Source organism: Pseudopipra pipra, chromosome 5 (genome assembly GCF_036250125.1).
Source record: "Pseudopipra pipra isolate bDixPip1 chromosome 5, bDixPip1.hap1, whole genome shotgun sequence".
Taxonomy (NCBI): Eukaryota; Metazoa; Chordata; class Aves; order Passeriformes; family Pipridae; genus Pseudopipra; species Pseudopipra pipra.
Window position 1 is genome coordinate 52,128,644 of NC_087553.1, and position 27,872 is coordinate 52,156,515.

The 27,872-nt window shown below is 36.4% G+C and overlaps 1 protein-coding gene across 2 annotated transcripts in view; it reads left to right on the plus strand.

Annotated features, from left to right (window-relative positions):
* Window positions 1–27,872, plus strand: part of KCND2 (potassium voltage-gated channel subfamily D member 2) — a 275,675-nt gene that overhangs the window by 1,738 nt on the left and 246,065 nt on the right. For both annotated transcript variants that reach the window (XM_064656089.1, XM_064656088.1), the window contains exon 2: window positions 499–1,672. In XM_064656089.1, the coding sequence (XP_064512159.1) occupies window positions 558–1,672 (1,115 nt within the window). In that variant the 5' untranslated portion in view covers window positions 499–557. The remainder of the gene's footprint in view (window positions 1–498; window positions 1,673–27,872) is intronic.

A 27,872-nucleotide genomic window follows, 5' to 3' on the forward strand; every position in this document is an offset into this window, starting at 1 on the left:
TCCGCCCCACCACGGCGAGCGGCGGCGGCGCCTCGTTGCAGCCCACCCGGGAAGGGCTCCGCTGGCTGCCGCGGCCCGGCTCCGGCGGCGGGCGGGGAGCGAGCGGAGGAGGGGCGGAGGGATCGGCTGCATCGCGCGTGGAAGAAAATCTCCTTTCAGGTGGCTGCACAGCTGCACCAGAGCTACTAGCCAGCTCCAGGGTCTAGTGCTTTGAGGACCCTTGCTTCCATCCAGGGGCCTCACATGGAGACCTTGTATCCAGAGGATCTAGCCGTTAGAGTACCTGTCTTGAATACATGGATTTCCAAGTGCCCTCATTTATTGCTCTAATTGTCTGCCCAGCGCCTGGAAAGCATATTCTGGGGTGAAATATGGGAGGAAACGAAAAGGAAGCAAACAGGTTTTTGGTGAACACTGAAAATCACAACAGTGTTCAGAAATTCACTTGCCTCAAAAATGTGTGAGCATTGGTATTTTTCTTTTCCCTCTCTATTTTAGTGGCTGGACCAGAACTGTCTCTAGATTGACTCCCTTAGCTGTAATAGGTGTTTGGAACCATGGCAGCAGGAGTAGCAGCTTGGTTACCCTTTGCCAGGGCAGCGGCCATAGGATGGATGCCAGTGGCCAGTGGTCCCATGCCAGCTGCTCCACGGCAGGAGAGAAAGCGAAGCCAGGATTCTCTGATTGTGCTGAATGTGAGTGGCATCCAGTTCCAAACGTGGCTGGACACCTTGGAGCGCTACCCTGACACTCTGTTGGGCAGTTCAGAGCGGGACTTCTTCTACCACCCTGAGACACAGCAGTACTTTTTTGATCGGGACCCTGACATTTTCCGCCACATTCTCAACTTCTACCGTACCGGAAAGCTTCATTATCCCCGCCAGGAGTGCATCTCAGCTTATGATGAGGAGCTGGCCTTCTTTGGTATCATCCCTGAGATCATTGGTGACTGCTGTTATGAGGAGTACAAGGATCGCCGACGTGAGAATGCTGAGCGCCTGCAGGATGATGCCGATCAGGATCATGTAGCTGAGAGCTCCCTACCCTCAATGACAGCTCGTCAGAGGATGTGGCGGGCCTTTGAAAACCCCCACACTAGTACACTGGCTCTGGTCTTCTACTATGTCACTGGTTTTTTCATTGCCGTCTCTGTTATTGCCAATGTGGTGGAGACAGTGCCCTGTGGGGTAAGCCCGGGTCGCATCAAAGAGCTGCCCTGTGGAGAGCGATATGCAGTGGCTTTCTTCTGTCTGGATACTGCCTGTGTCATGATCTTCACCGTTGAATATCTCCTACGTCTGCTGGCAGCCCCTAGTCGCTATAAATTTGTGCGCAGTGTCATGAGTATCATTGATGTGGTGGCCATCATGCCATATTACATTGGCCTGGTTATGACAGATAACGAGGATGTCAGTGGGGCTTTTGTGACATTAAGAGTCTTTCGTGTCTTCAGGATCTTTAAGTTTTCCCGCCACTCACAGGGTCTGCGCATCCTGGGGTATACCCTGAAAAGTTGTGCCTCGGAGTTAGGCTTCCTCCTCTTCTCGCTCACTATGGCCATCATCATCTTTGCCACAGTCATGTACTATGCAGAGAAAGGTTCATCAGCCAGCAAGTTCACCAGCATTCCTGCAGCCTTCTGGTACACCATTGTCACCATGACAACACTGGGGTAAGTGCAGCTGCTGTTTGGTTACAGCCAACATTTCAACAAGTGTATTGGCACAAACGGAAAATACTCAATTTAAAAAGATGTTGATAGAAAAAAATGCGAGGGTAAGTTTTTATTGCAGAACTTTGTGAATACAACTTGTCACTTGTTTCCAAGTGTTTTACACATGTAAAGGAGTTAACAGCATTGCTGAAATTAAAATAACCGAATCCTCAAAACTGCAGAAAAACTGAAAAAGCAAACAACAAAACAAAGCAAAAAAAAAATAATCTTGAAACTCTTTGGTGTTGGACAGTGTAATTGGAATACTTCATGAATAGCTGTGAGTTATCAGTGTATTTTGATGTATTAATGTATTTGCTGGTGGGACTTGATACAGTGTTGCTAAAGTAATAATAATCATAAGGAGAACCCAAGTGCAAGCATTTAAGTTGATCAGTATGTGGATCTGCCATTTTGTTTGAAGTGATGTGTTGATGTAGACTTGGATATTGAGTTCAGTATTACAAAGTGATTTGTTTTCATGAGAATTATAATTTATCTTCCCATGCCTCATTGTATGTAAAGCACTGAACAGATTTCCTTTGATTTTCCTGGACCTGCAACTTTTAAGTGACAAGTATGCTACACTGACTGGTGACAGACTCTGGAAAATGATCCGAAGAAGTGTAAGGCATATGACAGATCAAGCATGTGTCTTTAAACATAATTCTAATGGCAGTATAAATTCTTTCAGAGAGTTAGGGGTTAAAAAGGGTCATTTTTGACATTAGAATCCAATGCAGTTTAATGGGAAGAGGAGAGATAGTGTTATTTTATGAAGTCTCATACCAGAGTCCGATTGTATCAGCTGATCCTGTGCACCAAGTTATAAAATGCATTTGTCTGTAATTATAACAGGCACTTAGAAAGTTGATTAATTTGAGATGACAATTTTTTCCCTGTTCTTAATTTTGAGCTGTATAGTATCATCTATGAAACTGAAATTTTTTGCTTCCTTTGAAACTGTCTAGTTATTTAATAATTGCAGATGATAAATGACAAACTTTTCACTTTCATGCAGGCAAAGGCCATCATTTTGTTAGCATTTTACCACATTTTGTTGGGACAGTTGAGATTTATGAAACATGTATAACTCTTAAATTTAACAAAATGAAAGTGCATTATTAAACTATTAGGAAAAAGTTGATTTATTATGTGCAATTGTAATTTAGTTGGGAAATGCACATACAAAATATTGAAAAAGATAAAGGGACTGTCTTACGCCACCATTTTTTATGCAAGGCTTTTATCTTCAGCGTGATATAACAAATGAAGATAAATATAGTGCATTGTAAATATTTCATACTTCTTGTAAGGGCAAGTTATGCTAAAAAGGAGTGACAAGAGCTTTGGGGATTTTAATCTGCTTTTTAGGTTCCTGAGGTTTTTTTTGGCTTTCATTTTCTTCTGATAGTGGCAAATAGGAAGTTACACACACTAACTAGTTCCACAGTCTTGTATTTTCTGATGCTGATACTTTTTGCCATATATTTTTAATTAGAACTGTGATCATTTCAAGAAAGTAGATCCGAAAAATTTACTGATATTTAGAATGTATAATCTTATTATAAAAGAACAGAAGCTGGTGTGTGTTTTTTTGTAATGAAAGGCTTTTTCAGAGTAGGTTGTTTCCACTCTTATGGACAATGTGTAAAGTACTTGTCCATGGTACTGAACATAATCTTTTCTTTGTGCCCAATTTGCAACTGATCATCACACAAGTAGGGTATCTATTTGGCATTAATATGATTTGTTTGGTTTTTTGACCCACACATGAGTATTATTCTGTTGTTCCAGGTTTTGCAGTATTACTCTAAGTAAAATCTTCAGAAATACTGATGAGATTTGAACATGATTTAAAATCTCTTTGAATAGAGCCTAAGAACCTATTTTCAAGTACCCAACCACACAATATTTTGGTTCTAAGGGTTTTAAAAAGTTTTAAAAAGAATCCAGTCATGCTTAAATCCTTTTTCAAGGTATTTTGCATGGAGAAAGTTGTAAGTAGATTGTACAGAGATCCAAAGTCTCACCCTCAGAAGTTCAGATATGAGAGACATCACCAATTGCTATGAAATCTTTAATCAGTGCATTAGCTAGATGATGTCCCTTAATTAACATCATAATAACCATGTAAAGTTTATGTATAAATGATAAATATATATGAATCATTTAAATAAAATTAGCATAATAAAAGCTCTGAAGGCTTTTTAGTTGATGGAATAATTACACAAAAGGAGAGGGAAATTACAAGGAAAAGCATCAAGGGTCAGTGAAAACTGACTGTAATTAATACTGCTACCTTTGCTCTGTGCTAGAACTTATTGCCTCCACTAATACAGAACTTTTTTTTAACTTTAGTTTTAGCTGAATCAGGGGTATATAAATGGACTTGATAGGAACAACTTTTCTCTTTTAGGAAGAAAACTTCATGAAGTCTTTATGCTTTAAATGACAGTAGCACAGAGGTTATGTAAAATCTTACAAAAATACATGAAGGCTAATAGTAAATAATAGATTAACATGAAGTTGAGTTTTTGAGTCATGGTGTTTTTCTCATAATTTGCTAAATAGTAAGGGTATTGAGTAAGTGAACTTTGCAATTTGGGGAGTTATTACCTTGGAAGCAGAGCCATATTTCTCAGTTCTGCATGATTGCTGAGCAATTAAAATGTCTTCAAAAAACATAGATTGCATTTTCCTCTTCAGAGTGCTAGTGACTTCAAATATTACTACTTTTTTGCCTCCAAGGATATCCCAGCTATTAACTGCTCTTGACTGCTCAGCTCAAGTAATACATGTACATAGAGATGTTATATGAAATAAATGAAAAAGGAATGAAAGAAAGGGAAGAATGAAGGAAAGGAAGAGAGAAAGTGAGGAAAAAATAAAGACAGAGAGAGAGAAGAGAGAGAAAGAGGGCTCTAGAATAACAGCATACACTCTGCCAGAAACTGAGCTGTCTGATTTTAAATTTCAAACTAGTGTTTTATCAGGATTAATTGTAGCAAAAGCAAAAGTAAAGTACAAACAAGAGGGAAAAAGAGAATAAAATTGAAAGAGGTCACAAAGCATTTTATGGAGATTCAAGATAACAATGAGAAGCATAGAAGTTAGGGGAAGAATCAAGATAGTGTAAAACTTTGCAGAGAAAAAGTTCAAGTCTGTTGAATTAGGACTGGCAGACTTCCATGGGGGCTTGTGAACATCTACACCCATAATGACAGTTATGGCACCTTCTGCTGTCACCTTATTACATGATAATCTAATAACTTTCCTTCTGCCCTGTCAGTAGGCAGCAAATGAGCTGGAATAGCTGGTAAGGTTTTGGTGGTGTAAGGGTAATGTTTGTTCCCGAGTCAGTCAGAGCTGTAGTGTGTGTTTTATAAAGATATTATATTTTAAATAAGGAACATAGTGCTCTTCTGTGACTAGTTCTAAAGCAATCTCACTGCTATATTAAAATTCTGTATTTACAGGCTTTAGATTGGGTAGCTTTGTCAAGTCACACAATGCTCTGTAGATGAGGACAATACTTTATGAAGGGAAGCCTAAACACAACTCATTTATTTGCTTTGATTGTATAAACTAGAGATGTGTCTTCCAGCAAAGATAAAGCAACTAGTTGTTTTCCTTATTTTTTAATATAGCCCATAGTGTATGAGGGATCCCACCTAAGATGTATCAAATTCCCTGAAGACTTATAATAAAACAGATGACTAGATGTGACAACAGAAAGTCTCAAACAGTGAACAGGGGAACAGGGCAATTTCCCTTTCCCTGCACATTCTGTTCTTTCCCATCTTCACTCCTTTTCAATTCTTTCTGCATCGCTACAGATATGTTCTATCTATTTCTTTTCTCCATTTTTTTTTCAAACTACCACTTCCTGTAGTTTTCCTGTTTGGGGTTTGTCTACTGGCTTGGCACCTTTCCTCGCATCTTCACGACAAGGTTAACATTCTTAATAAGGACTCCTCTGGCCTCATTTTTTCTGCTTCTGCTTCTGCTCCTTGTTCCAGATTCCTCATTCATCCTTCACCACTAGATCAAATCTTTCATTCATCATCATTTTCATTCATTTGACCTGAACTTTTCTCAGAACATACTTTTTGTCCTGACCTTTGTTTGATAGATTTTTTCCTTATGAGAATCACAAAATTTCCACATCATCACTTTTTTCTGAAATGCCACACATTATGTTGTTTTCCTTGTCTCACCATTGTGCCATTGTGAGTGCCTTTAGTTCCTTATGGTCTCTGCATTCTAGTTTGAAATCATCCGTCTCTTCAGAACTTATATTAAAAAAAATAGTTCAATAAAATCTGACAATAAAGCACAAAATTCAAAATCTTTGTTTTGTGAGCAATTTCATTAAAAGTTCAAATATACTCTTATGGTGAATATTACAAAGGATTAGCAAAGTTGGGATATTATTTCTGTATTTTGTGTTGGCTCATTCATTTATTTTTGTTTGATATTTTTAACTCTGTTTCAAATAGAATTTTTCTATTTTTGTCTTCTTATACACAACCTACTGAATTTTCTATTCTACAAATGTGTTTGATGTCTCAATCTATTTTCTCTTCACAGCAGAGACATTTCGCCTGAATAGTTAGAATACTATATAACAGATGAGGGGCAAAGTGTAGTGTGATTACCTTCAAAGCACATGGCTAGATTTTCAAAAAGGGCTCCAGGGGGAATCTGTAATATTAAAGGTCATTTTGATGGCAGTAAAAAAAAAATTATTTGTTCTCTAATAAAAAGATTACTCAAACTGCATTGGACTGTTGTTGGCTTGACAGAGAACGGAGTCATTGTATTCTTATTTCGTTCCACTGGGGACCAGCTTTTGTCTTAAAAAACATCCTGAAGATCTCTTACAGGAAAAGAAGTTAGCTAATTTCACTCATTTTTCTTGAGCATGAATTTCCTTAGTTCAGTTATGAAGAATATGAAGGTGATGCTTAACAAAAAGATCTTTCTGCTCAGAATCTAATATGTTTGCTCCTTTGGTAGAAACAGATGTAATTTTGTTTTCTTGTTGTTACTGTGAGATAAGAATAAAAATAATTAGATTGGTGTGGGTCAGGATATAGCAAAGAAATAGGCTTAGTACAGCAGAAAAAATCATCTCAGAGAATAATTATGCCTGGTGCTTGATCTATTAATTGGGGCCTATCATTCAACTAATCATCAGTGAATACTGTGATTTTAGTAAAATCTTTAAGTGATCAAGCCTAAGAAGTTCAAACTGAGTGATGACAATCGGTACGTGACTCACATCATTGTGCCTCTGTCTAAGAAGAAAAATTTGCAATATAAAAACCATATAAATCTATGAATACTGTAGTAGAATACTGTATTATTTTGCTACTGTGCAAAAAAAAAAATCTGGAAATGGAAACTATATTTCTGAACATGGGAACATACAAATACTGCAGAAATAAAATAATTATTCAAAATAAGTTGAGAACATCTTGCAACTGCAGGGCGACAACTAACTTTTCAGTCATTTGAAAGAATGTCTAATGAACTACTCCTTTTACTTGATTTTTATGCTATTATAGTCCATTGGCAGAAGTTCATAATTTACATCACGGTAAGCTAATGAGACAGTAATCTGGTTCAGCAGGGGTTAAGTAGGTAGATTGTTCCAAAGAAGGAGTATAAATTAGAAATGCAGAAAAAAAGTTTAGATTCAGCCTTAACATGTTTCATCAGTTACCTGACAACAGAGCTGACAGTGATGGAAATGATTCTGTATATTTCTGTACCTATCACTTATCGGGCAATAGATAGGAGCACAGGTTTTCATGGAAGACATAGTCTTTAAAACATCTTTTTTTTCTTTTTTTCTTTCTGACTTGTTTATGCAGTGGAGGAAGGGTTTTTAAATTTATAGACAGTGCTTTGAAATGATAGCCCTATGCTACCTTTTCTGGAACAATAATTATTACCATGCTTGGGCTTCGAACCCTATCACAATTAGTTGCCTAATTTCTACTGCTATTTCTTACATATTTTTTTCTGAAGTGTATGATTTTGATCTTCCTGTGCCTCTGGTAATATTTATAAGCCCCTTGTTAAGTAGAAGTGGTGTGGTGTTTGTTTTGATGAAAAAAAATCCATTTTCACCAAAGTAGGCAAGAAATTTGCAGTATTTCTACAGCATAGAGTTAAATACATGTGAGTTGAGATGAAATAAAAAATACTGCTTTTTACTAGAGCACCTGATGTGCAACAGGTATAAGTGTTCTGTAGAGAAATACTGGATACAAATATTTACTCAGGTATCTAATGTATGAAGGCTCAGATTTAAACATGAACACATATGAAGATCATGTTATCAATACATAAAAAAATAAAATCCAACAGCTTTCAACTCTATTATAATTCAAATGAGATTATACTCCTTTACTCACAGCAGCATAGACACAAGCTTAGGCATTATTAGAAGATCTATCTTAATGTACCCAGTTATCAGTACAGAGTTCCTACTATCATCAGTTCAGATTCTAGCATTAAGTGCATTGACAAAAGCTAACAAAACAATGAAAGACTGCTATCTATCTAAATATTAAAGATACAAAGATATTATTCATATTAGCAATTGTATTTTTTGTGTATTTAGAAAAGCAGTTTCCTTTCTTATATGCCACTGTGCAGTATTGTTCCCTACTTATCTGCAAGTTTCCATCCTGAAGGTGAAAGCATTTTGAGCTACAGTGTAAATGTACTTTACTGTGTAAATTACAATTTGATCCTGCACAGTTACAGAAAATATGAGGTTGCCAAAAAAGCTACAAAAATGTTTCTAATATGAACAAAGTAAAATTTATCATGTTTAACATATTTGGGAAAAGTATTTTGCATTTCATCCCTGTTATTTCAGTTTCATCTGTTGTTACTGGTTTCTTTGATCTGGTTGGCTTAACGGTGAAGTCAAGTCTTACAGACACAAAGATCCCCTGTGTTTATTTCTTTATAGGAGCCAAACATTGCAAAGAAGATTTTTTAAAGGCATTTAGGTATCTGAAGATGCTGATAGGCACTCAACTTGAATTCTCAAAAGAGTCTTAGGAGCTTAGAAACACAAAGCAGAACAGCTGAAAGAAAGTGAGCTGTGAAACTAGGTATCTAGTCACTGTAGAAGACATAGTCTTATGTGCACAGGAATAACTACCAGGAACAGTACAGAACACTGTACGCAGACTTTGGATATGTCCAAGAGTCAGAGTCAAATGTTCTATGAAACTCAAATGGATCCTGTTAGCGTTCAGGTCTTGTTAAAATACAATATGCCCTATTTTCACATAGTGTAGAAAGAAGATAAAAAGTGTAGTGTATATGGTGTTCTTAGGAAAGAGAAATGAGTAATTCAAGAAAAAAAAAAAGGGTAACTGAAAGAGTAATGTAAAGCATCTGAGATATATATTTTTTAATCCTAATTTTCTCTCTCTGTGGTTTTCAAACCAAGAGTTCAGCATGCAAAGATATGTAAGAAATGGAAGCTATGACATGCAGATATTGTGAAATTAATTTAAAAGTTTTTAGAAACTGGGTGCAAAATTATTAAACCGTGTCAGGTAGGTGATTCCATTTTTGAAAGAAACATCCAATCTGAGGATTTATTGGTTTCAGTAGGTCTCATATTTAGCTTATACAGAGTAAATTTGTTAAGATGCCGATGTGTGGTAAGAAAAGGTAAACCATAATTCTCAATTTTGAACACTGCAAATTCATCTCCTTCTCTGGTGTGCTGGCAAACATTTTATTTTGTGTCTATTTGATTTATTAATGTATATTGTTTATAGACTTATGTAGGAGATTTGAGAATACTTTGCCTGCATTAGGATTTTCTTTTTGTGCAGTAATATGAGCTTTGTAAGCACAGTCTATTGCTCTGCTAGTGGATTTTTACCTAATTTGTGTTCCTAAATGAAGCATATTTAAAGCACATTTCCCTGCTTTTTCCTGATTCTTTGTAAAAACAATTATTTCTCGAGGTAAGCATCTTGTATCACAGTTCTTTCTCTTTGACGAGGCATTGTGATTTGAGTTACTTCTTAACCAGATGGTGTTAGCTCAGCTTTGTACTTACTATCACTTGCACTAAATCTTCATATCAAAAAAATAACATGAAGCAGGACTCCCAATATTAAGAACACTTTTATATTTTGTAAATATTATCTAATATAATATAAATATTAAAACAAAAATATTATAAAATCTGTATCTGTATAAATAAATTTAGCTCTTTGATCACTGAAGTCTCAGTGTCCTTAGCTAAAACTTCTTATGGTATAACAGGCAGTGTAAACTTCTAGGAATTTATTTAATTACTCTGAGTGCTTTGGTAAATTAAAGTAAAGTAAGTATATTTCACCACAGTTTTAAATCACCTCCCTAACGGTACCTATAATTATCTAATTTTTTGGTAATACATTACTGTGCTTTGATCAATTATTATTTTGGAAAAAATATTTTGAGGCCAAACCTCAACTTTTTTCAAGTGTGTATCCAGAGACATATTTTTTTTATGAATTGTACTGGCAGATTCTCAAAGTATTTTGGCTGATACACAGGGAACAGTCTTTCAAGTTATCACTTGCAAGCTTGGCCATCCAGGCATTCCTGTAAATGGCTGAGAGTCAGACTGTGAGGTTGTGAAGGAAGTAATTTAAGACTGTGTAATAGCTTACAGTTTGAAAATGTCTGTTGCTTCCTAGCTCATTACTTCTTTCAGTAAGATGAACCAAAAGAGTTTTTTGTATGACAGCACATGTAATGTGAGTGGGATCCTTAACTTTTCATTGTTGTTACTGTTTAGATCCCCATTTCTTTTATAACCCAAAAGAGGAGTTTTCTTACTATTTTAGTGGCTTTACTTTCAGTTTCTTCAACTTTAAACTCTTTCACTTGCAGCCAGTTAACAATTCCCTGAGCATCCTTATCAGCTATGGACAGCGACTACTGCACTGTGCAGAGTTGCTTAGGAACAAAATTGATGCTCTTTGGCATGGTGCATTACAGCTGCAACATGCTGGTCCCCAACTCTCCTGCTTCCCACAGAGGAATGAAAACAAGGAGATTGAAATGCTTTTGAAATATGATTGTGAAGAGACAATATACTTGTTTGGTACCCAATCACTTCATTGTTGGTAAATAGTGGGTTAAGAATTGTGGTCTTTCTATTGAAGACACAGCAGTATTAAAAAATCTTTAGTAACAACTCTTTTTAACAGCACCTTTGTAATTTAAATACCACAGTATCTTGTATCACTTACAGAAATTAACCTTTTTAGATTTTCTAAGCTTTTTGGTTGGCTTTTTTATTGATACATTTGTTTACAATCACATCCAAGTTGAGACATGGATATGAAGTACTAGAGACAGGAGAGCTGGACAAACAGAGTAAGCACACCTATTCTCACACATCTAAAAAGAGTTATAGGTGCAGCTGTTTCTTGTGTTTATTTGATATGTATTTATATAAAAAGAAACTTTGAATATTGTAAACTCTACGGGGTTTGAGAATTTAGGTAGCATTTACCATTTTAGCACCTGGATGGAAAGCTTGAAAGAGTACAAATTGAAGTTTTCTTACAGACCGTGTAGAGTAAATCTGTGCTCAGACTGGCTTAATGATTTGACATGCTCAGTATTAGTTATTTTCCATGTGAAAGGGAAGCTTAAATTTTATCTGATTTACTTGGGAACATAGTAGTCAACCGTTTGTATGTTAATGTGTTGAAAGGTGCTGAGTTTTAGAGGTAAATATTATAAAGGAAGCTCCTTCCAAAAAAACCCCAGGTAATATGTGATATCTATGTTGTCCTTCTTAGACCATGTTTTACTTCTGTTACCTCTCTCCTTTCATCCAATCTCAGTCAGTTCCTTGCAGAAATAGTAGCTGCTGAAAGACCGCAACCATTATCATTCCGTTAGCCTACAGTATTTTTGAAGGCCCAAACTTGAAATTTAATGCATTAAATCATCCATGGGAAAAGCAATGTTGCTGGTCAAGCTGGTGAGCCCTTCAGCATGGTTCAGGCTCTTGCCATCTGAGCAGAACTGTGACAGCCTCTCTCCTTCTCTGGGGACAGGCACAGCTGCAGACCACAGATGACGCTGACTAGTTGCGTCTGGTACACGCAACCGTTGGTTTTAAAATACAGACAGCTTTGTGCAGCAGTACACACATATAAGATAAAAACATAGTTGTGGGAGAGGGAGATAGGAATCCACTCCAGGGCCTGGAGTGAACTGCCCAAATCCCTTTGGATGCAACTGCCTTCTGGTAAGCGTCTGCCCTGAGCCCATGAGTACAGAATGATGTCTGTCAGGCAGTGATCCATGGAGTGGATTTACAGTGGGTTTGGCCATGCAATAGGAAAGAGGTTTTGGGTCTTAGAACACTTTTCCAGAAGATATGTGAGCTTTCCCTATTACTCTGTGTAGTCACAACGTTTAGTGTGCACTGCTTGCTACGTCTTTGCAAAGAAATTAGGTAAATACAGAGCAATGTTCCAGATGATGTGGAATACTGGACAGGAAAATTATTTGAAATGTGGATTTGGATCCACATAAGTGTAATAAGTGGATTTGAAAGATACTCATATCAAAAGGCTGAAAATAGATTGGTTCATCTCTTTAGTCTCAGTGCTGTTTCTTCTTTACTATGCTTTCTGATACCTGTTTTCTAGCTCACTAGCTATACTCAGAGGTTCCTTTGTTTTCCAAGCAAACAAATCCAAATGCAGCAGAAAATTTTCCTTAAATAAGTTTTTCATGTTGTCTGTATACAATTCTTTTGCCAGTCCCTATGTTTATGTGGAAGGATATAGCTACAGAATTTAGAGATTGTATCTCAGGAGTGTGATTTTTAAAAGAGACAATCAGGACGTACAACTATTTTAAAGAAGATAAGTAGGACATACTGTACAATAGAATTATTATAGAAGAATCTGGAGGTGGAATTCCACCTTATTTCTCTGCCAGTTGCTTACTATCTCTGGGAGGTATTTATAAGCCTTAACTTACTCCTCCAAAAGTTAAATCCTTCTGAACTAGTCATCCTTGTCTCACTTAGGAGGTAATGAAGAGAAACAGGCATCTGGATGTGCTCCTTCCTCTGCACTGAGTATAAATGAAATTTATTATAATTAGTGAAGATTTGCAATACCAAGTCAAAATGGATGATATAAATCCCAACCTCCATGGGTAGCTGGTTTGGACTAGTCTCCTTGTTCCTAGTTACATAACTGTGAAAGGCCCATAACATATTCCTTTCAAAGATCATAGCAGAGTGCATGCTTGACATTTGATGACAATTCCCACTTTATCAAAAAGGCGATGTGTCTGCTACATTTAAACTCAAAATATTCTTGTTTTGTGTAACTCTCAAGGCCACGTAGTGCTTTTGGCAATTTTTTGGCCTTTTCCAAAAAATACAACAAAAATTTTAAATTTAGAAAGAAAAGGTGTTTTAATGTTTCTACTGGCTTAGAAGAAACCTCTAGAAAATTGGAAGAAAATTTAAGTAAGAATCAACTGTAATTTTCTTCAGGAAAGAAGTCACTCTTCAATTATCAATGCTCTTGAATTAAGATATGGAGAGCTTGAATACCTTGACTTCAAAGGATTGTAAACTATCCCTGTTCTTCTGAATGGGAAACTTAAAGACTGTGTCACATGGTGGTCTTGTTAGCTGTTTCACCACTGTCAGTTGTTAAAGAGTTCCAATGAAGATGTGTCAGACATATTTCCCCATGCCGTTGTTTTAGTGTCCCAGGAGGTGTCAGAGCCCTAGACTGCAGTTAGGCCAATGCGTAGCTGTGAAGCAGAGTGAAAATTTTAGAGACACACTAAAACAAATTAGAGCAGGCACACTCACTAAGTGCAGGCACACTCACACTAGGCAGAGTGAAAATTTTAGAGACACAGTAAAACAAATTAGAGCAGGCACACTCACTGCAGTAGTCATTTTCATATTTAATTCAATTTAAAAAATACCATTTTCTTTAAAACTGCTTCCAGACTGGAGCATAACAGAAACTTGACGGCCATGACAGGATTATGGACAAAACTGCTTCAGAGTTTATGTCTTTCTCATTTTCCTTCTCCACTTCATTTGCTTCTCTGTAAATCATTCAATCTCTCTAGTGATGAAATTCTGTAATTTGGTGTGAAATCCTGTTATCAATAATAATTTGGTTTAGCTCATTTTAGTTTGTCTTCGTGATCTGCTTTTCCAGAGTAGCAAATCTCAAATTTGCCAGCTAGTACGGTTCTATACAAGTGTGAAATAACATTCCCTTCAGTATGTTTCTCTTTTGTGTAAGATTTCATGATATTATTTTTGTTTATGCATTAAGTATCTTATAAAGTGACATATTTTGAGGAAAGAGATGAATGAACTGCAGAAGAAATAATATTCCTCTTTTTTTTCCCCTCAACTGGCCAGCTTTATCATAAACTCCCAATCAAGTTCTAGAGCAAAAGTGCTATCTTGCACAACTACAGAAAGTTTGCTTCTCCTTTGAGGGGAAACAGTGGTTATTTAGTAATTTTGGGTAATTAATTTTGATTCATTCTATTTTTTAAAAATAGGACTCTTCCTGTTTGCTGTTCAAGCATGGGCTTTTTAAAAGCTTGAAGAGTGATCATATTGATGGGAAAGAAGCTCTTTCTTAAGCTTCTTACTTACTTCTAAGTTGTCCTTGGAATAAGTCCTGGTACAAAGACAAGTTTCTTTGCATACTTCTGACATTTGAGGTAATATTTTTAATGTATCTAAACCAAGCCCTTTTCCAATGTCTTAAAAAAAATTGAGAATGGGAACCTATAAAACAAGTCTGCGGAGAAATTGTTTACCTAACTAGTTTGCTAGAGAGAAATAGATAAAGACAGTGTTGAAAGCTGAATTGCTAGTCCTGCAAGAGAGCAGCCTGATAGTGGCTAATGGTCTGTGCCAGGGAGGAATGGTGAGATGTGAGATGAGAGAGTGAAGGTGCAGGATTCTTTCTGAATCCTGACAAGAATGGCAAAACAACAAATGGCTTAATCAAATAGATATTTTAAAAAGATAAAGAGGAATATAGATAGCTAGTAAATCTTAGATCCTTTCAGATGCTGGGACACATGCACTCAGATAGCTTTGGATGTGTTGGATGTTCTCAGGAGAACTTCTTGCTGCACTTTTAGATGAAGGCAAGCTCATACAGGTGGCATAATCACCGGTACTGAGTTGCCTGCAGGCTCCTCTGTTACAATGATCTGGTCATGTTTATCCTGCATACGAGATATTTGTGCAACAAAGCACAGTCTCAAGTTTGGAATGGACATTCAGCACAGGTCTGTTATGCTTGCTTAATATCAGTGTTATTTGTATCACTGACTCTCCAGCATACTGTGTTCTTCCAGTCAGGTTCTCTACAACAGGTTTGTGGTGTATGAGATGGAAGAAAAATATACCTGTTCACAAGCTTTTTTTACCATAGTGTAAGAGTTGGTGACTTATTTGCTGATTCTGGTTACTGAATTTGATCAGAGATAAAAAGAGCCAAGAACTTTTGCAGTCAGACTAAGGGAAACATCACTCCTAATTTTAAAAAGAGGAAAAAGGAAGATCCAATGAACCACATACTGGTGAGCTTCACCTCTGTGGCTAGGAAGATCATAGAGCAGATCCTCATGGAAGCAATGTTAAGGCACATACAAGCTAGTCATTTGAGACAGCCATCATGACTTTACTAGGGGCAGATTGTGTCTGACCAGTCAGATGGCCTTTCATAATGGAGTGACTGCAACGGCTGACAAGGGAAGACTGACCAGTGTCATCTACCTAGACTTCTGTAAGGCCTTCAGCATGGTCTCACATGACATCCTTATCTCCAGACTGGCCAGAAATGGATTTGAAGGGGGAATTGGATGTTCTCATGGATGAAAAGCTGGACATGAGCCAACGGTGTGTGCTCACAGCCCAGATAGCCAACTGTGTCCTGGGATGCCTCAAAAGGAGCGTGGCCCACTCACCAAAGAAATTTGTTACTGTGAGGTACTGGAGCAGGTTGTGCATAGAAGTTGTGGGTGCCCCATCTCGGGAAGTTTTCAAGGCCAAGGTGGATGCGGCTTTGAGCAACCTGGTCTAGTGGAATGTGTCCCTGCCCATGATGGCATGGGGTTGAAATTAGATGATCTTTAAGGTCCCTTCTAACCTGAAACATTCTATGATTCTAAGATAATATCAAGGTAAGTTGCATATGTTCAATTAAATATCTAGAAGTTTTTCCCAAAGAAACCTCATATTTCTTCCGAAAGTTTCACAATAAAACATCGAGAACTCTTGCAATGTGAAGTAATAGAAAATTTCTTCAAGAATCTTTGAACTTTTGAACTTTTTTCTTATGTGAGACTTTGATAAAAGCAAAATATAGTTAGAAAATATAATTTATGAATTTCCTGTTCCCAAAAAGCTATTAATGAAAACCACTTACTCTTTATTAATTTTCTTTTAGAAATATAGAAAAAAAACCCTCAAAATGACAATTTGACTTGTATGATTTTAATTGCTTTTGGGATTTCAGTTCAAAGCAATTTTGACTTTTCATACATGTGTGGAATGGATAATATTTTAAAGAAACAATGCTATAAGAGCACAATTTCATCTAATGGTGAAAGGCTGTGATCCAGACATTACTGATATGTTCTTTTTTGACTTAAAAAACAATTAGAAAAATTAATGGCAAAATATCCACCAGTGCATATCAAATAAAAAAGATACTACTTCTGCCTTGGGAAGTTCTTAAGTAGCAGATTGCTGAAGGTTAAAACAGGTGAAGTATCACTGTATTCTTGCCTTTGTTTATGTCCTACCCATGTCATTTCCTCCTGGCCAGTGATAGGGCATTAGTTTTATACTAATTCATCTCATTCATCTCACCCTCTCACGTTCTCAGGTAATGGAGATGATGTAACTGTGGATTGGATCAGATTTAGATTAGGGAAATAAATTTTTATACTTTTTTTCCTAGATACTTTTAAAGTTCTGTGGACAATGGATACAATATAGCTATGCTTAAGTACCAAAGGTTCAGAGGCTCCAAGAATATCATAGAGCTTGAGTACTGTGCAAATAGGAAAACAGATGCTTTAAACTCACAGATAGTTCTTATGGCTCTTATTTTGTTCAGCTATTTATAGAATCAAAGGTCACAATCTACAGGGTGATGAGAACTTTTGTCAGCTTCAAAATACTTAACAAGTATTTCAATGTAAGGTGAATAAATGCTGCAGCACCTGGGAGTACCTGAATGCCTTGCAGATTTTAGTGGCATTCACTTGGTCCAGAGCCTATGGAAATGAACTAGAGACTTGGATTTCACCTGAGAGCACTTCGCATCAAGCTTTTGTATAAAAACCTCTAGCAAGATATTGACCAGGTCAACAATTACTTTCTCGAATTATCTCAAACTCTTAAGGATTTAATGCAAAATCCATGGGAGTGTTAACAGGGATTCCTTCAATACATGTATTGCTTTTATACAGAGATAGGGTGGAAAAAACAAAGGATAGAGTTTAATTATATTTTTTGCAGTATAGTTTCATTGTCACAAAAACAGTAAGATAATACATTCCAACTTCTGATGTAAGGGGTTTATCTGTCCACAGTTTATCAAGAGAAAACTCCTAATGGGAAGCAAATGATACAGTTGTCTCCTCTGCTAACATGCATGTTGAGTCATACATGGGATCCCTCCCCAAGTATTTCACAGAAATTGTTCATAATCAACACCGGAGTAGGAAATTTGCTCAGAGCTTCCTACAGCTAAAAGGGGAACAAGTTGGCATTTTTTTCTGTAGTGTATCAAAGTCTTGTTAACTCACAGAAGCTTTCAGGCAACCTTGAAAGTATATCACGCACTAATATCATCAGAAAACATGACAGCCAGAGCCTGATGTATCTAATTTTGGACTGGTATAACAGTGCTATTTAGAGCAATAGAGATTTTATCTGTTGGTTGATCTGTTTACTGAAATAGTGAAAAATGTGCCATATATTATATCTCCTTGTTATTCTATTGGCATAAAGGACATTTGAAGACATCTGCCTATACGTTGGGATTGTCCTGCTAACTATATTATGATAAAGTCATATATTGTACTTGGCACTGGTGAGGCTGCACTGTTTCCCTCAGTGCAAGAAAGACATTGAGGTGCTGGAGTGTGTACAGAAGGGCAAAAAAGCTGATGAAGGGTCTGGAGAGTAAGTCATATGAGGAGCAGCTGAAGGAGCTGGGGTTGTTTACCTTGGAGAAAAGGAGACTTGATGGAGATATTATCGCTCTCTACTATTACTTGAAATGAGATTGTAGCCAAGTGGAGGCTGGCCACTTCTCCCAGGTAACAAATGACAGGATGAGAGGAAACAGCTGTGCTAGGGGCAGTTTAGATGGGATGTTAGAACATTAAAAAAGGGCTGTCGAGCATTGGAATAGACTGCCCAGAGGAGTGGTTGTGTCACCGTCCCTGGAGTTAGTTAAAGACTTGTAGTTGTAGCACTTGGGGATGTGGTTTAGTGCTGAATGTGGCAGTACTGGGTTTATGGTTGGACTCAATGATCTTAGTCTTTTCCAGCCTGTGATTCTGTATATGAAATGAGCATAAAGCAGAAATATTCAGTTCCCTAAGAAGAATCTGTGAAACCATCAATTAAAACGAATGGCTAGCTAGGGCCCATACTTGTCAGCAGCACAGTGATTATTAAAAGGACTTCTGTGCTTACTTGCCTTTCCACATTAAAATCCATCACTCCTAGTGATCATCACACTTCCTTAGGATCCTCTAATGCATGATGACCATTAGGTAAATAATTTGTTTAATGAAAAACAGATAAATGTGCAGTTAACTTTTTTCTGATGTAAGATATGAATGTGTGTACTCTGAAAATCCTGTAACTAGGACTGAGAGAGACTAGATTATATTCTTGGGTTTTATCCTATTTAAGAGAACATTGCAGCTTTGTCGGCATGGATGCACTGCATGAGTGACCTTATGCATATTCACAACTGTTTATTGGAAGGAATTGGCTTATTAAACAGTAATCATGTAACATGTGTAAATGAGTTCTGTGAATAATGGGTCTCCTTATCCTTATTGCCTGATATGTGTTGTTGACTAAAAAAGTTTGTTTCATGACATTTACTCTTCCAGGAGTGTTACCAATCATCTGATGTCTGATTTCCTTTTCTACCTGAGAAATTTGTTTTTCCTTATCTCATATATAAATAATGCTGATTTTTCTCTGTTCCTCTTGAATCACATACTTGAAGAAAAAGACAACTTAATTTAGGAGTGTCTAAATATTAGTGTAGGTGAGATGCTCAAATATGTGTGGCTGCTTTCAGGTGAGCTAAATCTCTCTCTAGACTCAATTACTGCAGTGGGAGCTTCAACACTAACTCACATGCAAAAACCTACATATATACACCAAAAGTGTCTTCACTTTCTACTTGAATCCCATTCCAGGACAACAAAATGAACTTGTCATGATGTCAGAGCTATGAATTACTTTTCTTTATTCTCCTCCACCTACCCTTCAGATTTGGGGGTCCTCTGTCTGAATATCTAATGCAGTTTAACTGTTCCTTATTCCATTTTCTCAACGCGCTTGGGTAGAGCCCTTCCCAAATCTTCGTTCGCGAAGACTAGCCATGAATTCCATTTTCAAGTTCCTTTCCCCAAGATGCTTTTCCCTAATGACATTGTCCACTCAAACAGAATGACAACAACTTGCTCAGGAGAAAGGGCTTAGAATATATTGAACAGGTGACCTCAGAAAAATCTGTGTAGCCGTGTTCTCTTGAGGCCATTATGGTTATATTACAGTAGCCTCTACACGTGTCTTTAAAGAGTCTCAGGTAAATACTTTTCTGCTAATTGAATAAAAAGAGGAAAAACATAGAAAACTCACATAATTTAAATCTTCTGTCCTTGATAGTACATTTAATAAAACAGCTGACATTTTATTCCAATACGTAAAATATTTCTAGAAGAAAAGAGATGCGCAGGAATATTTTGAAACTGTACTGCAAACTAGTGAAATTAAATAAGAGAAACTACAGTGAATAAAACTAAAGAAATATGCATTGTGAACACTATGTCTTATGATAAAAAAGGCCAGGAGAAACTACAGGAAACGTTGTACTTGCTGTATTTAAAAATATTTTGTCTTTTTAAATGTAGAAGTTATTTAATGCTGGTTTCTTTTCATTTGTGACAGTCTTATTGATCCAGTAAAAAAGAAACATTTTTCACCTGTGCATTATTTATTAAGCAGCAATATAGGGAAATGGGTGGAAAAGTCAATTTCTACCAGCATTTGGGTTTGGAGGCAAAGCATTTTCTTCAACAGGCTTTAGATCAGGATTTTAGTTATGTCTTACACTATATAATGTAACATTTCTATATATTAATCCTATTCCAATGGGAGCTGGAGTGTCAGATTTTTCCCACCCAAATGAAATCCAAGGTAAAAGTTTTTACCTGCCTTTCTTATCAGAAAGGAAGGCAACACTCTTATGATGACTGGTGGAAAAGCTGATGAAAGCTGAAAACACTTGTAGAATTTTCGATTTTTTAAATGTTAAATGTGTCATGGAAAGGTTTACTTACTTTATGTAATCCACTCCAAAATGTGTGTCTTAGCTGTCAGGTTTGAACATATCAATGTGTAAAAGATACAATTGCTCTTCAGGGATGAGGTGAACTCTAACAGTTAGATGCTGTGCAAGCTTCTCAGACTAGGCACCGTGACGATTTTGTAGGCATCTCATTAACGAACTGTAGTGCTGCAGCATGCTCTGCTTTACTTATTTATTGAAGAGATAATGGGAAATAACTGGTTTCTTTGTGAAGTCATAAATAATATGACAGAAGGATATTAAATGCACTGAGATGTGACAGAGAAGCAAAAAACTTGTGGGATTTAGTATTTTATGGTGCCAGTTCTCCTTTACCAGTACATGTGTAACCAAGAGATACCTTTTAGATGGTTTTGTGAACAATTAGCAATTTAGTGTGCTAGCTACTGAAAGGTAGATGTCTTAAATCATCAAGAGTATCTGAGTTTTGCTGTTTTGTAGTAACATTCAGAAGTTACTAAAGAATAAATCTTCCTCCTCTTTTTTTCTTTCATTTTTTTTTTCCTTTAGGTCTTTTTTTTTTTCCTAACAGAGATATTTTTTCTCTATTTTTAGATTCCCAGCGTGAAATACTGGTTCCACAAAGTATGAACATTTCTGACATTCATTCTGTGCATCTTTTGTTCTCAATAGGAGTCTTGTCCTGAAACTGCATGCAAAGATACACACAAGATCCACTGTGGCTTCTCAGTACTTTGCACTCTTGATGACAACAACACGTAGCTTTTTTTTCCCTCTGTATGTATGTGTGGGTCTGTCTGAATTTAAGAGAGAAAAATGTGCTTTATTCTGAAGTTCAGACATAACATTCACATCCAGATTGAGGCAGCACTGTCCTCTTCTGTATTCATTTCTGTTATTGTCACTAAAAGATTTATCAGGCAGTATATTGAGAATTTCCTCAGATACTGTGGTGATTGGAGAAGTATCAATCTTATTGGTTAGTCTTGGGAACATTTCCAAGTATTATGACCCCACAGTTCTTTATCTTAGGGTTGCCTGTACAGTTAGCATGCAGCTGGTATAGAAGACAGCTCCAGAGCACTGCAGCCAGTTCTACTTAGGTTTCTATATCCTGTCCATCTGCATGGTACCCAAGCACCTGTATTGTAAACATGCTTCTACAAGCTGAACAACTTATTTTTCCTGGAGCAATAAGAGTTTCTTCTGGGTTGGTACTTTAGACATGTTGCAACAGGCAAGTGTTGAGGTCACAAATGTGTGGATCTCAGCCACTATACCAAGCATGAGTTTTGTCTGTGCAAAGCATTTTATGGTTTTATAGCATCCATTACCACTTCATCTAAAGATTAAGCTCCTCTTCTGAAACATGACCTTTTTATTGGAGGAGTTCCAAGCATTTCCATATGGGGTGCCGAGGCTTCTTGTTGTTGCTTGCTTATCCCACTTACATCACTTTTATAGCAGTGTAAATCTATTGTTTCACAAGCTACTCCTAGTTTGCAGTAATGTGAAAATAGAGGGCAACCTGATCTTCCATGGTTACCCTTTGCACTGCCAGCAAGTTACATTTTTAATTCATTTGAAGTAGGAAGTAGTGGGAAGTAGGAAGCAGGTGAAGCAATCTATTGTGACTCAAATGATATGTGTATAAAAATTTAAAGTTAGAAACAATTTTCATCAACTATTCCAACTACTCTGTGACATTTATTACTGTAACTTAAAACTTCTCTTTGGGGCAAACAGTGCCATAATGACTTAAGAAAATGAAGTGTTCATTTTTCATTGAGCACTGGAGTGATGACTTGGAAAAAGTAGAGTTTCACCTGCAATTGTTAAAGTAACTGAGAAACCACAGGATGAAATATCACTTAGTTCTGGAAAAACAAATTAAGGCCAGTCTTTCTCATAAATTTTAGGAAAGTACAGAATGCTTGATCTTGAAGTAAAGCAGATGAGACACACTCATGTTGTGATCATATCTTTCCATTTCTGCTAGCTGTTTCATAAGGATTATTCTTATAACTAACCTTCCCTTGTTTGCACATTTTGGATCATTCTTCAGGGGAAAAAAAATCCCCAAGTTAATGGTTCTTTTGAAATGCCTGTTCTGCAAGTGAACAAGTTATGGACTTCTTGCCTGAAATATTCTACTTTCTGAAAAGATGCCAAGAACTTTTATCTTGAATCTATTATGTATATAGTAAATTGAAAACTCCAGGATGCAACCTGGGGGTCTACTATGTATCATTTTAGCTCTCTTTTTTGAATCGTTTGGGAGGTCTCTGAGGCACAGAGCCTTTAGACCGTTTATTTCTATCACCAATCCACTCATCTAAGCAGCCTCATGTGGACAATCAAGAATAATAAAGGGGAGACCCTTCCTTAGAGTTTCAAGCAAAAGAGGTCATAGATTGGATCATTGTTGTCTTTTGCTACAAATGGCTTGGTAGAATAATTTTGCATTCATTACTTTCCATGTTTAACAGTATTACAAGATATTTCGACAAAATTTCCAAATGTTGTATTTCAGAAAGAATGCACATAACATAGTTTGGTAAATTCTAGGTCAATTTTTATTGAGAATAATACTGATTATATGTTAAAATACCCTAAACCAACCATATTTATCAAAAGTAGTAGATGTTTATTAATCATATCAAGTATTAGGTGTATTTTCAATGTATATTTTGCCTCTTCTTTCTTCAGACATAGTAGTTATAGGCACAGATAGCCCATATTCATATTTTGTGTAGCCTGATGTAATTACCTTTGAGCAGTTTTAAGTTTTGAATAAGCGAATTTAAAAAAGAGAATAAAACATTATTTTGTATGGCAGATTTTACTGTTGCATAAAAGACATGAAGTACAAAACATGTCTCAAGCATTTGCTAGCTCAAGTGCCTTGGAGGACTTTCTCTCTTTTTTTCAGTATATATTATGCATTAAAAATGCAATAAACACTTTTCATTCATGAACCACTTTGTCAGGAGAGTTGTAAATTACAAGTGTTAATTTTGAACGTCAATAAAAAAACCTGTTACCTTAATATTTTCTCGGTTAGGTATAAAACACAACTCGAGCAAAAAGAATCTAGGATTGTTATTAGGCTGTTCAGCTATCTGGTGGGACCATTCTGTTCTGTATGCAGTCTCGGGAAAAAATCTGATTATCAGGCTATGTATCCTTGTGAGTCCCTTTTTTGCCAACTGCAACTTTTTCCCATTACATAAATATTTAATTGGAAAGGGCCCTAATTACAAAGTCTTCCTCCTTCCTTTTCTAGTGCAGAACTGTTCTGTTGGAGGAGCCTGACACCCCCTGCTCTTATGGGAGGAGAACACGGATCACAGGGATTCACAGGATCTTAATCTAAAGGGTGTTCTTAGTTTATATTCCCTAATGGTGACATATCTTCCTACCCATAAGAGATAGTCATTCTTTGCAAAACAACTAACACTCTTGCCAATTTTTTCCTGAAAAGCTTGTGGTTCCCAACGCTATTACCTACCTGGCTCTTTCTGGAAAAAAAACAAAACAAGCAACCAAACAGAAACCAAATCCAAACAAATGCTCTGAAGTGTCTCAAAGTTAATTTAGTGCCTATTTGAATTTTTCTTCTCTGCACACTCTACATGAGTTTTAGCAGTACACCTTAAATATTACTTCAATTGTGAACATCAAGAATATGTAATATTCTAATCTTGAAAAGTGCTGCTATTCATTTTTGTCTGTCTGCATCTTATTTTTGTCTGCTACAGGAACACAGTTTTTTGAATGCTTTATTTTTCCGCACCTTATTTCAGTAAGACTTCTTTCACATGGAAGGACTCAAAATGTAAGGGTCTCTGTTCCCATATTCTGACTGAGACAGTAGCTAAACAGTATCATCTTTACCTTGAACATCACTCTTTTCTTTTAAAATTGGCAGGGAGCCCAGAAGTTTTCTTGATCAAAGGCATATTCAAAATTTTTTAACCTACTTTCATGCTAATTTGTTCTTGTAATCACAAAATAAGTCAAAATCTTCTCCATTGTTTAAAACCAAAAGATAACATTTTTACAAAATCATTTTAGAGGATTTTGAATATAAATTAACTATTAATGACAGAAAAATAACTACAGGTAAAGTTGTGTCCTTTAGGCAAATGGTAAGTAAATTAGTGTAAAACCAAAAATTGATGCAAAACCAATTAAGGATCCTGTTGACTTCAGAGAGTTATGGATTATGTCTCAGTGAAGAATCTTTACAAGAGAAGGACCTTAGAAGAGAGAAAAAAAATAGGTATCCTTAGAAGAATAAATTGCATCACAGTCCAATCTTCAGCCAGAGTAATTATCAAAATTTGTGGGAAAAAAAAAGTATTGAAGATGCTTGATGGAATTGTATCTCACGATCTACATTTCTCTTTAAAATTCTGAATTTTGTAGTCTAAAACATGCATTTCCACAAATGCTTTTTTTCACAGGTAGTTGGCATATCTGCCTTCCTCCTTTTGTATTCAGATTATTGCTTTCTGGAATTCTGTGTAAAATCAAAAGGAAGTTGTTCATGGAAAATCAGTTCTGGAAAACTGAAGAGGGAAAACCCTTACCAGATGGTATAATGTTCCCAAATGTGGAGGAAAAAGAACTGAGTAATTTCAGAAAAAGAATCCAAGACCCAAAAGGCTAGTTGAAAGCTGAGGTATCCGAAGAAGCATTTGTTATTAGAATATAAAATATCCAAGGGGATTTTGAATACTGCTGATTCTCTTCCTGTGCTGGTGTGAACTGAGGAGGAGATCAGGCTCAGTGCAGAGAAGTGGGGCAAGGCAGCAGAATGGCAGGTCTCAGCAGGTGGGTGCCTTTGTCCACTGTGGGTCAAGTTCCTGTTGCTTTCTGTGTAAACCTGTGTTTAGTCTTGGGAGGACATGAAGAGCTGTTTTAGTTTGGTATGCATGAAGAAAATTCCCCTTTTCAATGGCTTTCTAATAAATGAACAATCCCAAGAAGAATTTGCTTTCCAGGAGCCACTCATCAGGGTTGAGTTTCAGGGTGGAAAAAGGAAAAAAGATGGTTTGAAGAGTATATCTTTACATTTATTTTTAGTCCAGTTAGATGAGGGGAAAATACTAAAAAGTAACACTGATTTGTGTAGAAGGAACAATGGGAGCCTAAGGTATCTGTTTTTAGCAGATTGATGCCATTAACTATTTGCAAGGGTTGTTTCAATGCTCAGTCTTTCAAACCACTGTAATTAAACTGCGAAAAAAATAGCAATGCCTTCCTTATAGAATTTTCTGCAAGAAGCCTGGAGAATTATTCTGTGAAATTTTGTAGTTGTTAACTTACTCATCAATCATATGACTTCAACAGTATTCATCAGACTAGGAAGACCTTAGAAATGCATTACAGGGAATAAATATAATGAAGAATCTGTTTACTAAAATTGTGCTAATACAGAAGAGCAAGAACATATGTAATATGATTATATACCAAATTACATGTCAGCTAAATGGTAGGTCAAGCTACGATGTCTACATCAAAAATGTAAGGTTCATTTTTTAAATGATTTTATTTAAACGTAGCAACTTGGAGCATTTTGCATGGTTCTAAAATTTTCAGCTCTGCTAGTGTAAAAATCTATGGAAAAGACTTACATCCAAAAAAAGTTCTGATAGTTTTAGATTCTTTTTGTTGTGATGCTTTAGTGCTTCATTAACTCTTACTTTCATCCTATTTTAAGAGAGTTTATAGTTCTTAGGAATCTTTTTCTTAAGATTCTCGGCAAACCAGAAACTCACTGAACTCTGCAGAATATCACATAACAGATGTCTAAAAACTTGATTTTACTCAAGGGGATACCTAGGCAAATTCACTTATGTTTGTAAGTACATAGAAAAGCAATCTACTTCATAAAATCTATGAACTGAAAATAGATGGAAGATGAGACACTATTAAGGTAAAGCATCAAATATATTTGTTCTGATTTTGTTCTTTTTTATGCAGTCAGTAATGGCCACAAGATCCTGGCCTAGATATATTTTTAATCTGACACAATGTATGAATTCTTAAGTCTTTATGTCACATCAAAAGCAATGGAGCATGAGATTGCTATGTTTTTTGTAGATGCATCAAGCTTGTGTGCTATAGGAATGGAGATTCCAAAAATTAAAATAATGTCCCTGGTTTTACTTCTTATGAGTCACCAGAAGTCCTAAGACTTTCTAACAGAGTATTTTGCATTCAACACGTAGTCATCACATTGTCTCATCATAAATATCATATCAAAATAGAACTTCTGCCAAGAAGTTTCCTGTTATCAATATATATGTTGAACAGAAAAATGGGTTAGGTGGATTTTGCAATGAAAAGTATTTCTAAGTTCTCAACCATTACTTCCAGTGATTTCTTTGAAAATCTCAGTACTGAATAAAATTGCAGAAACTCTTAAAATTGCATAGCTTCTACAGTATACAGGCATTGTGCATGTAACTTTTTTGTCAACAAGGCTATACGTGCTCTAGGACAACACTGCTTGAACAGAGAGGTTGGAGTAGATGACCCACTGTGGTCCCTTCCAACCTTACCCATTCTCTGATTCTGTAATAAAACCTGAAAGGTAACGTTTTCAACCATAAACCCAGCAATTTTAAACATTTGTTCAGAAGACTTCTAAGAATTTGAAGACAATGACTTAGAAAACTTAACTCTAACATTTTAGTACACTTTTTAAACTAGGTAGTGAATAAAGTAAGTAACATTTTATTGCAGGAGCGTATTTATATTATCATAATTTTCTAGTTAGAGCAATACATCAAATGGATACAAGAGACAAGTTTTTTTTAAAGACCTTCATGAATTAACAGACTTATAAGCAAGTCTTCTGATTCTTTTGAAGTCCTCTGACTGTCTCTTTAATCAGTCACAAATTGGGGAAAATCTATTTTATCATTAAGCCCACAAGTCATATTATGATTACAAGGTTATAGCCTTACGGAACAACTTCTTATTTTTGAAAAGCAGAATTGCAGGGCTGATTTGAGGTAAAAGGGGCCTCTGGAGATTGTCTTGTTCAGCCCCTCCTGCTCTGAGTAGTCACCAAAAGCAGGCTGCTCAGGGTCATGCCCAGCCAGCTATTGAATGTCTCCATGTGTAGAGATTGCACAATGTCTCTGGGAAACCTGCTCTTGTGTTTGACTACTCTCACAATGAATTTTTTTTCCTTACATTTAAATGAAGTTTCCTCTGTTTCAATAGTGTCTCTTTTCCACTTGACCCAGAGTCTGAGTCCCTATTCTTAACTCTTGCATTCATGAGGTGTTTATTATATACGTGAATAAGATGCTCCTGCGCATCTTTGCCAGGCCGGACAATGAAGGCTGTCTCAGCCTCTCCATGAAGGTCACGTGCTCCAAGCACTTCATCATCTTCGTGGCGTTGAGTTCAACTCACTTTTGTATTTTCATTGCCCTCGTGGACCAGAGAGCCCAGGGCTGGACCTA